A 10,955-nucleotide genomic window follows, 5' to 3' on the forward strand; every position below is an offset into this window, starting at 1 on the left:
CTGCGGCGGCGTGGACGAGGTGGCGGCGCCCGGGGGCTGGGCGGCAGCAGGAGTGCGCTCCCGCTCCTCCCGCAGGGGCCGCCGGCGCGGCGGCCGCGCCTCGTGCACGTCGACGCCCGAGTCCAGGCTGGCATCGGTGCTGCGGCCGCCGCCGCCCGCCTGCAGGTCGATGTAGGAGTGGCGCACTTGCGAGTTGGAGCGCCCGTCGAGGGACACGAACCAGGCGCGCGGGTGAGGCTTCACGCCCAGTTCGAGCAGCTTCTTCTCGGTCAGCGCCTGCAGCTCCCCGTTGAGCTGCGCCATGGTCGACTCGTTGAACAACACCGGGATGGTGACCGAGCCGCTGACCGGTGCCGAGCGCCCACTCCCCCAGCCCTCGCTGCCGCCACCCCCGCCGCCCTCGCACCCCGCGCCCGAGTGGCCCGGCATCAGCGGGCGCTGGGGGTCGGGCTGGGGAAAAGGGCGCGCCGGGCCGGGGGCCGCGCCCTCGGGCGGGGCCGGCTCGTCGCTCGCCCCCGTTGCGCCCGCCTCGCCGCCGAGGCGCACGTAGTGCGCGGGGATCACCAGGGTGGGCATGACGTTGCGGTAGACGCTGTCCTTAAGGTGGTCGATGGAGCCACAGAAGATGAGCTGCCCCGCCTGACTGAGCGACGGCGGCCGCGCCAGCTGGTCCACCGACTGAGACAGCAGGAAGTCGGGGGTCTTGCTCTCGGCCGCCCCCTTGTGGCCCAGGTAGTGCTCGAAGGGCGGTGGCGGCGAGGGCGGCTCCTGCAGGAAGGCCGCGGTCCCCGGGGGGCCCCGCCGGTACTCCTCCAGGCCTGGCTCCAGCCCGCCGGGACCCTCGACGGAGCGGGCGCCCTTGAGCCCGGCGCCCTCGCCCCCGCGGGCACCCGCAGGCTCGGCGGCTGGGCGGCCGGCGGAGCGCGGCTTGGCACGGAAGAAGTCGTCCCGGGAGGCGGCCAAGTCATGGGAGCTGGAAAAGGCTGAGTGGAGGGGGCCTGGAGGCGGAGCCTCGGGATCCCCCGACGGGGCTGGCTCCAGGGGTCCCCCACAGATGAGATGCAGCTGGGACATAGAGGTGGCCTGGTCTCGTCTGTTACCGTCAGAGGGCCCGGAGAGCTGCAGCTTGCGGTGCTGTTGCCTCGGCTTCAGGCAGCGCCTCCTGGAGACAGGGGGCCGATCGGGACCGTCAGGAAAGGGTGGGGGCCAGAGCAGCTCCCTAAACCCGCAGTTGGAAGATGGGGGATGGATATAGTTGGAGGGGTGGGGACAGTGCCTGGGACTCAAGAGAGAGGTTGGGGAGCACAGATGGGTCCTGGGAGAGGTGTGCGGAAAGAGCTTGAGCGTCTGTGGGGGGAGCAGCCAGCAGCTGTGCCCATTTGGGCCTCCCTCAGCATAAACTGCACTCCTTGGGACATAGCAGGTGCAGTGAGAGCCGGGGAGAAGCACCTAAGCCACCCAGGGGCATGTGTGGCCTGAGGACCCCTGAAAGTGAGGGCTGGGCGGTAGACGCAGCTGCAGAGTGTCCCTGGAGGGGCCTGGCCTGCAGCTCCTGCTTCCTCTCCCCCGTCTTTCGGTCTTTGCATGTGCATATGCAGTGCTTTCCTGTCGGTCCTTGAGGATCCAAGTTGTGTTTTATGCACCTTTGGGGCCTTGAGCACCCAGCACAAGACCAGGCATGGAGCTGGCCTCAGTCAGTGCCCGGGGTGAGAGGAGGCTGGGGGATTGGGAAGCAGTCGGAGGGGATGCGGGGCACTCACCGGCAGTAGTAGATGAGCAGACACAGCAGAATGAGCACCAGCAGGGCCAGGGCTGCCAGGATGGTGAGCAGGAAGATGGTGTGGTAGGTGCCGATGTCCTGGATGCCCGACGTGATGGTGACCAGCCCTGTGCGGGGCAAGAGCTTAGCATTCCCAGGTGTGGATGTCCCTCCTGCCGTTCAGAAGGAGTCCACTCTCCCAGTCTCCCTTTATACCACCCACCACCCCTGCTGTCCCCCCACTCTCACCAGCCGTGGGGGAGGCCATGGCAGCCGCCCAGTAGCCCAGCTGAGGGGAGATGAAGGTCCAGTAGAGCTGCCGGCCTTCCTTCCGGATCACACCAGTGCCATTGCGTACCCACAGCCCTGGGAGAGGCAAGGGTTTCATCAAACTCAGTGTCCCCCCAACTTAAGTCCTACTTTCTTTCCCCAAACTCTAGCACCTGCACCTCCTTGAGGCACTCACCACTCTTGGGGTCGAACCTCCAGGCTGGAATGCTGGTGCCCACGGTGAGGGCACGAGGCTCCGAGGGCACAGGCAGGGACAGGTGAATGGGGCCTGAGAGCGGCACCTCTGTCCCATTACCTGCCAGCAGGTGCACGCTCACAGCAGCCACGGGCATCAGCTCCAGCCAGGAGCCATTGCCTGCAGGAAGGGGACACAAGGGATGAGGGCTAAATCCTGGTGGGGGGAACATCCCTTCCATGGCTGGCACCCAGCATACCTGAGCTGGAGGCCTCCGTGCCCAGGAAGGCAGGGAAAGCCCACATTTCATGCTGGGTGCTGGCAGGCGTGAGCGAGGCCCAGAGCTGGCTGTAGGTAGAGCTGACAGGTAGGCGGGCAGCCCGGCGCTGGAAGTGCACCCAGGGCTGGGAGCGGGCACCTGGATGGAAAGAGGGGCTGCAGTGGCCTGGCTAGGGACAAGGGTCCCCAGGGACCAGAGCAGAAAGCAATTATCTAAAGAGAAGGGAAGCCAATGGGTTAGGCCACTTGGGAAGGCCACGAAGGGTGGTGACTTGGGGAGAGAACTGGGCAGGCTTAGAATGATAACCTAGAAGGGACATGGACCTGTAATCTTCTGGTCCTGGCTGTGTGAGCCCCGAGCAAGTTACTTGCTCTCTCGGAAACACTCTTTCCTTGTTAATTTATAAAATGACGAGGTTCAGGTCCTCAAACAATTATTATTGCCTACGGTGTGGCAGGCACTGTGTTAGGTGCTGAGGACACAAAGCGGAATAAGATGCAATTTACAATTCCCTGCCTTCAAGTTCACAGTCTAGTGCGTCACTGTTCATTACGGTACCCGTCAGAACTTCCTGCTACGGATGGAAATGTTCTGTGTCCTGCTGCCTGTAACAGTACCCACTAGACACACAGGGTTGTTAAGCACTTGACACGTAGCTAGTGCGACTGGGGAACTGCATTTATTTTTAATTCTAAAAAGTTTAATGAACTTTTAATTTATTCAAATGTAAATAGCCACATGTGGCTACTGCATTTGACAGCTTAGGGTGTGTGTGTGTGTGTGTGTGTGTGTGTGTGTGTGTCTGGCTGGCTGGCTGGCTGGCTGGCTTGGAGCAGAGGGGATGTATAAACAGTATTCCAATATAATATGGTGATAGCTAACATTTATTAAGCTTTAAGATATGCTGGCACTGTTCTAAGCAGGTTACTTATATTAACCCCTGAAATTAGCACAACAGTCCCTGAGGTAGGTGCCTTTATTATCAGCCCCATTTTATAGATGCAGAAATGGAGGCGGGAGAAGTTCAGTAACTTGCCCAAGGTCACTGGAGCCTGATTGAAGCCCAGGCAGTCTGGTGCCAGGGCCCCTCCTCTCACCCACCGTTCCATCCTGCCTCGGTGGTAAAATAGCGTGGTGCAAGGGGAGCTTGGCCTGCCCAGCTCGGGAATGCCCTGTGGAGCCCTGCAGTGTGAGTAAGAGTCAGCCAGGAAAGAAAGTGGAAAGGGACTTCCAGGAGGACTGACAGGAGAAAGGCCCAGGGGCACGAGGCGGCTCGCTGGTCGGGGCACTGCAGGTGACTGCGCCAGGCCCTGGAGGGCGCTGCCAGCTTTGTGAAAGAGTCTAGGCTTTCTGCCAAAAGCAGTGGGAGCCGTGGGAGGGTTTAAACTCGGGTTCGTTTGGCATTTTAGAAACCTCCAAAGACATCTTAGAAGCCTCTGGTTCAGGATCAGAGAGAGGAAGAGGAGCAAACCAGAAAAGTAATTGGGGACAAGGGCTCAAGATAAGAATATTAATTGGGGAGGGGAGGCTCTCCCTCCAGAACCCACAGTGGCTCCCTAGTACTAGCCAGATGGAATTTACCCTCTGCCTGGCTTCGTCAACCAGTCTGCACCACGTCCCCATCCTGCATAGCCAGACCAGAGCATCCCCTGCACCCTCACGGTCCCCTTCTGCCCCTGCATCTTGATTCCTCTCCAGCAAAGGTGCCTTTGCTCCCCCTTCAACTCCCGAGCCCCCGCGTCCCACAGCTCCCTTCGCCAAATCCCCTCACCCTGCTATTCTCCCACGTGAGGGTCCTCTCAGTATTGAAAGCAGCTGCCCTCCGCTCCCCTGCCCTGCCTGATCTGTAATTATCTCAGCGTTTGCAATGCTCTGTCTGTCTTCCTAGTCGTCCGGGAACTCCACCAGGTGGGGGGGGCCGCTCTGCTCTTCCTTACCATTATTCCCCAGCACCGGAGACAATGCCTGGCACAGCACAGGTGCTGCAGGAAGTATTGGTTGGGTGAGACGGAAAGCCTGGTGGGTGGGCAAGGGCCACTGTGGGATTGCTCCAGTCCTTGCACTTGATAGGTGTTCTATGCCAGTGGAATGACCCTGGTTTCTGACATAGCCAGGCACCCAGTAGGTGCACAAGAAATACGTGTGGATCCACTGAAGATGAGGTGGCAGGAAATGGGAATTCTAATGGTAGGAGTAGAGGGAGAATAGAAACCACGAGAAGCCCCAGTAACAATCAACATTTACTGACCACCTTTATGAAGCTTTTCACATGCTTGATGATATTTAACCCTCACCTAAACTTGACGATGTAGACGCTATCAATTGTTCACATCTTACAGACGAACAAACTAAGGCTCAGAGAGGTTAAGTGATTTGCCCAAGGGTACCCAGCTAACATGTGGCAGGCGAAGTTCTCTATACCCAGTCAGGGAGAGGGAAGAGGAGCTGGTGTGGGCGGAGGGGTGGGGGAGTGGAGAGCGGGGAGTCTTACCAGGAGAGCCCAAGAGGATGTGCACCAGGTCCTCATAGAGGATGAGGGTGGCCGGCCGCTCGGGCAGCAGGTAGAGGCTGACTGATGCGTACACTGCAGGAGGGATGGTCTGTCAGCTCCAGAGAAAGCCCCCCCCCCAGGCTGGCACTCCCGCCATCTGAATCCCAGTGGCTTCGTCCTCCCTGAGCCCCCTGTGCATGCCCCAGCCCAGACAGCAGCTGCTGGAAAGCCTGCCCTCTCCGCCCCCAAGGACTATTTTGGGAAGGGGCTGATGGGGTCAGCTGCTCCCCACCCCCTCCAGCTGCCCCTGCACTCACGGGGCAGCTTGTCAACACGCCAGGGCACAGAGTTGGTGAGGAAGCCAGGACGGGCAGCAGTGACCAGCACCCAGGTGCCCAAGCGGTAGCTGAGGGGCACTGTGGCCACGCCCTCTGAATCCGTGGTGCTGGCGGCCAGCAGCATCCGGTTCCCAAATACATCCACTGAGGCCCGGGCCAAGGGCACAAGCTCCCCGCTCACGTACACCTGCACCTTGATCAGAATCTCTGTGGGCAAGATGGGGTGAGGGGAGTGAGGAGGAAGGAGGAGGCATGAGAGAACTGGGCGGAGCCTCGAGATCAGAGGAGGGGGCTGTGGGTTGGGCGCGGCTTTGGGGCCCAGGCTAGACAAGGTATTATAAGAGCCAGCATTTATAGAGCCCTCATTTAAACCTCACATCAGCCGGTGAGGTAGGTGGTACTATTAGCATATTTCATCAAGTCTGACACATGCACATTTTGACATTTTAACACTTCTGGACTCAGGCTACACCTATGATCGATATGTCATAATCATAATTGGCAGCATTTTTTTCCCTCTTTTACTGGCACATGAAATAAATAATGGTGCAACTTACAGTCAGTGATGTATTAGACTCGATGTCTTAGCCCATACGGAAACTGAGGCTCAAAGAGTTTAGATACTTGTACTACAGTGAAGTGGGAGATCTGGGATCCAAACCAGGGAGTCTGTCTCTAGACCCAAATTCTTAACCACTGGACCCTATGGGGCTGGTGTCAGGGAGAGGAGAGGGAAGGAGGGCTGAGAAAGGATGAATAGCCGGAGAACCAGGGATCTGCAAGTGGAGAGGAGAGCGGTCAAGTTTCAGCCATTTGGAAGGGAGGAAGGGGGGTTGGGTCAGAGTTTGGGTTCTCAAGAAAAAACTGAGAAGGGGACACCAGCAGGTTGGCCATTCCCATCATTCATCCTCTGCCCAGAATCCTTTGCACACACCTGTTTCCCTTCAGATTTAGGGACTCACACAACCCCTAAGGCCAAACAAGTACCTCCTGACCCCTCCCCCTCACATGGACTGCCAGCCCCCTCCCAGCTGGTCAGCTACAGTCAGTCACCATGGCAACGCCCTCATTCCTCCCAGGAGATGGGCAGAGAGCTGGGGCCCTGGCAAGGGGAAGGAGATCTGGGGGGGCCGACCCAGGCCTAAGGGTAACCAGTGTGGAGGAGGCTGGGAAGGGAAGTCCAAGTCTTTCTTTCCAGCCACCCCTACCCCTGGCCTCAAGATGGTCTGGCCAGGTTGGCCTGCAGGTGTCCCGAGCTCAGATGGGATGACAGGGTAGGGACCAGCCTTGAGTTGTTCTCATGGATTCTGCAGGCAGCCTCTCTGATCCACAGCACCATCTACCTCTTCCCACTCAGCACAGCCCCTCCTCAAGAATGTGACTCACCCCTACCTTGCTGCCAATAATGGGAGTGGGTGTCATGCCTGGAAAGGTACAGAGGCCTCAGTGTGGGGCCCAGGAGGGAGGTGGGGAGTGGGCTGGGTGCTAGACACAAACCTAGGAGAGGCCAGGTACAGGAGGAAGACCCCGGAGCCGAGGGCAGCAGGGCATGTGGAGGTCACGGGGCCTCACGGGTGGAGTCTGACATTCAACAGCGACAGGTGTCTTGTCTCAGGCTTTCAACCAACCCCAGGGCCAGCACCACGCCTGCCCTTGGCATCCCATCCAGCTGTTCGCCTGAGCCCACCTCCCTGTCGCTTCCCAGGCCAGAGCCCAACTCGGTGGGTGGCTGCACACACTCGAACCTTTCCTGCTTTCTGGTTCTCCGGGGAACTGGTAGCCTCCCCGCACCACCACCCCCTCTCCCGGCCACCCAGCAGGAATTTTGAGAAGCTAGAGGGGCCTGCCGACTCCCCACTCCTACCCCAGGCTAGGAGCAGCTGTATAGAGCAGCTGGGAAGACGGGACCCAGGAGTCTGGAATATGGTCATTTGAAGGAATGCCTTGGGTTCAAGGGCCAGAGCATTAGCAAAGGGGAGGGGGCTTAGGGAATAACACAGGGGTGGGCAGGTAAGGCCTGAGGAGGCATCAGTGCCAAGCTGGGGAGGGGGTGGGCAGGTGCCCTTCCCCCTTTCCCTCAACTTGGGCCCCCAGCTAGTGGCCTGGGAGAACCCTCTCTCCTGGCTCTATTCCAGCCAATTCCCTGGGCCACCTCCCCTAAGGTGCAGGTCTTGAGGGAGAGGTTTCCTGAAAAAACAGGGCCCCTTCCTACCCATCAAAGCCTCCCCTCCTGCAGGGAGCAGGGAAGACTGAAGCCGAGGAGATCCTTCCCCATTCCTCAAAGCCTGACATTCCATACAGGATCCGCCTGTCCAGGCTTCAGCCCTGCCTCATTCCAGGAGGAAATCCGACCCCCTCCCTTCATCCGGACCCCACTTCCCTCATCCAACGCCCCCCCCCCCGCCCTGCTTTTCCTGTCAGCTCCTTGGTGGAAAGGCGAAGAGTGGAGAGCAGGGATGGGGCTAAGAGGCAGGAGTGGGGAGAACAGTGGCTGGGGTGTGTGGCCAGGGGCTGGGAGGCGGGCGCGGGCTGGAGTGGGTGGAGGCCCCTGAGAACCCAGGCTTCGGCAGGGAGTCACGGTCCGGCTCTCCCACCTCTCCCGCTACAGGAGCCCGCCCTGCTCCCACCTCACACACCCACCTGGGCCCGTGAGGCGCTGGGAGGGTCTCCTCCACTGCGATGCAGAGGTGAGATGAGGAGGGGGTGACCTGGGGGGGGGCTGCGGACAGGAGTGGCTGGAGGCCTGCTGGACGGGGACCCAGGCACCTGCCCTCCCAGCCGGCACTGTCCACGGCCAGTTAGCCAGCTCAGCATGGCTCCGCCACCACAGCCCTGCCATGCGCCTTGAGCTGGGAATCACAACGTACCTCTTTTTCCAGACAGCCCCCCAACTGCAGCCCCTCCTCCATCATGGGCCCATCAGCGTTTCTTTGGTGCACCCCAAATTCTGAACCTGGGAGGCCGTCTGGGGGCTGTCAGACTCCGGGACGAAGAACCCCATTCGAGCAGCCGATCCGCCCACCGCCTCACCCACTCCCCCTCTCCCCTCCCCCCTTCAAACCCAGCTCTAGGCGCCCAGCCCCCGTCCGGGCCCAGGGTGGCAGCCGCTGCCTGGGCTCCCACCCAGCCGGGTCGGGAGCGAGGAACCCGCTGGGGGCTGCAGAGCGGGCGGCCGCCCCAGCCCGCCCCTGGGCGGGTGTCTTCGATAGACAATGGCTCAGGCAGCAGCGCCTCGCGGACCAGGAGGGAGAAAAACAAGGCGGGAGGGGGCGACGGCGCGGAGCCTAGGGACCCCCGCCCTCCCCATTGTGTCTCCCCGAGACCCCCGCCCGGCGGTCTCCCTCTCTCTCCCTCCCTCCTCTCCCCCGTAAGCGAGGACCCCAGGTCGCCTAGCTCCCCCCACCCAAATCCAGGGAATAGAACACCCCCCAATTCACGAGCGCCGCGAAGAGGGGGCTGGCGGGCGGGGGCCCGATCGCGGGGGTGGGGGGCTCAGGCCCGCGATCACTGCCCCTCCCGGCCGACACTCACCCTGCGGGCTGGGGGACTCCGGCGGCGACTTGCCGGGAGCCCGGGAAGCGCCGCCGAGCAGCAGCCCCAGCAGCGGCAGCAGCCGCGCGAGGACGCTGGGGCCACTCGGCGGCGGCATCGCGGGGCTCGGCCCGGCCCTAACGGCCCATGGCTCCCGCCCGGCCCTGCTCGGCCGGCCCCGCTCAGCCCCAGTTCTGCGCCGCGCCGCGCGGCTCGGGCTCCCGCTCGCGTTCCAGCTCTTGCTGCGGCGGCCGCTCAGTGCGATTGTCTCCGCCAGGAGCCGCCGCCAGCGCCGCCTGCAGGCGGCGCCCCACCACGCGGGACTCCGGGCACCGCCCCCTCGCTGTCCACAGCCCACCCCGAAGCCCCCGCCGCGTGCCCAGAACCCCAGCTGCTAGGGAGTGTAGCGAATAGGGTCCAATCACAGGGGTTCTCAGAGTTCCTGAGCCCCGGAAATCTGTTGCAGAATTTTGAGAGGGAGAATGACTGTTGCTTACAACACAAAGGGCTGGTCATAAGTGTCTCCTTAAACTGTAAGAACTACCCAGTTCTCTCCGCACAAACACCTGCTCAGTGTTGGGGAGGTAGGGCACAGCCCCCTTGGGAATCACCCAGTCTGGGTTCTCGTCTAGCTTCTGCCTCTTCTTGAGCCGTAAGCTAGTTACTTAATCTTCTGCTCCACAGCCTTCCTTTAAAATGAGAGTTGTAATAATCTCTACCTCGTGGGGTTATTGTACCAATTAAAAGAGATAATGACGTAAAGGGTCTAGCATGTGCTTGACTGGAGCAGGGGCACAATAAATGGTGCTACTGTTGGCCCAGCGTGAGGTGGGGGCTCACCACCGCCCAGGTAGTAGCAGATCCATCGCTGGGCAAACATAATGCTTGGAACCCCACGTTTGAATCCCACACTGGAAGCTTGCCCGGGCCCCAGCCAAGCGCTCTTTCTTCCCAGTTTCTGGTTGTTCTCATCATTCAACTTCTGGGTGGTCAAACCCTCATCTAATCTGGTTATCCCTCTCCTGGTTCTCTCTGGCTTGTCACCTCTTTCTCACAATATGGTGCCCTGTATAGGACTGGATGCTTAGGGCAAGGAACTCCGTCCCCCAGAGGTCAGGCTTTTCTCCTGGTTAGGTCCTGGTTGGGTCTCCTGACATAAGGACGCATTGTTGTGAGCTTGTGAACAAAACCACCTTTCTTTCTTTCATTCTCTTTCTCTTTCTTTCTTTCTTTCTTTCTTTTCCTTCCTCCCTCCCTCCCTCCCTCCTTCTTCCCTTCCTTCCTTCCTTCCTCTCTCTCATTCTCTTTCCCTCCTTTTCTCTTTCTTTTATTCTTTTTCATAAATTTCCATCTATTCAGATTTCCCAGTCTTATGTAACCAATTTTTTCACAACCTCAACGCAGGATTTAGCACTCATTCCTGGTGAATTTCATCTTGTTGGTTTCAACCCAACTTTACAATCTGTCAAGGCTGCCTTGAATCTGCTTCATCACCCATTGTATTGGAGCTGCCTCTCAGCCCGGAGCCATCTGCAGGGTGAAGAGCAGCTTCGCTGCCTCCATTCAAGGGACTCATGACAATCACAGGCAGCGGAAGGATGGAGCTTTGGGACACCCCCATAGAGATCTCCTTCAGCTTTATCAAAATTGTCCGGTTTTAAATCTGAGTCTCTATCATTCAGCTCACATTTCTGTCTTGTTTATAAGTACAAATGCCAAATGCTTTGCTGGATCAAGATAAATTGTCTGGGGCCATCCAATTACAATGGTGGAGGGGAGAGGGAGTTTGGCTGGTGTTCAAGGACCACAGCTTACTCTTTTCCTAAATGGTCACAGTCACACAACTAGAAACCTGTTCTGGAACTTGCCATGCATGGATGTCAAATTGTTCTCTTCTTTTCAGAATTTACCTTTTACCCCTTTGGGTAAAATCAAATACCAGCAGCTCTTGTGAGGTAAGTCTGTATATCAGTGGCTTCCCCCAACACTTAGCATCAAGTCCAAAGTCTTCCCCATGGCCACAGCCACAAGGTGCTGCCTCCCTGCCCCCACCCCTGACCTCATCTGGACCCCTCTCCTGCCTCCAGCCC

General features: G+C 59.4%; 1 protein-coding gene across 1 annotated transcript in view; it reads right to left on the reverse strand.

Annotated features, from left to right (window-relative positions):
- The window catches only part of FAM171A2 (family with sequence similarity 171 member A2), a 9,585-nt gene extending 496 nt beyond the window's left edge, over positions 1 to 9,089 (reverse strand). Inside the window, exons 1-8 of the mRNA XM_029211699.1 lie at positions 8,866 to 9,089; positions 5,314 to 5,541; positions 4,997 to 5,089; positions 2,485 to 2,643; positions 2,226 to 2,405; positions 2,009 to 2,125; positions 1,761 to 1,887; positions 17 to 1,162 (exon numbers count right to left, since the gene is read on the reverse strand). Coding sequence (XP_029067532.1) covers positions 17 to 1,162; positions 1,761 to 1,887; positions 2,009 to 2,125; positions 2,226 to 2,405; positions 2,485 to 2,643; positions 4,997 to 5,089; positions 5,314 to 5,541; positions 8,866 to 8,983 — 2,168 coding nt within the window. The 5' untranslated portion in view covers positions 8,984 to 9,089. The remainder of the gene's footprint in view (positions 1 to 16; positions 1,163 to 1,760; positions 1,888 to 2,008; positions 2,126 to 2,225; positions 2,406 to 2,484; positions 2,644 to 4,996; positions 5,090 to 5,313; positions 5,542 to 8,865) is intronic.
- Positions 9,090 to 10,955: the final 1,866 nt, after the last annotated feature.

The sequence above is a fragment of the Monodon monoceros genome, unplaced genomic scaffold (genome assembly GCF_005190385.1).
Source record: "Monodon monoceros isolate NGI ecotype Baffin Bay Population unplaced genomic scaffold, NGI_Narwhal_1 Super_Scaffold_9, whole genome shotgun sequence".
Lineage (NCBI taxonomy): Eukaryota > Metazoa > Chordata > Mammalia > Artiodactyla > Monodontidae > Monodon > Monodon monoceros.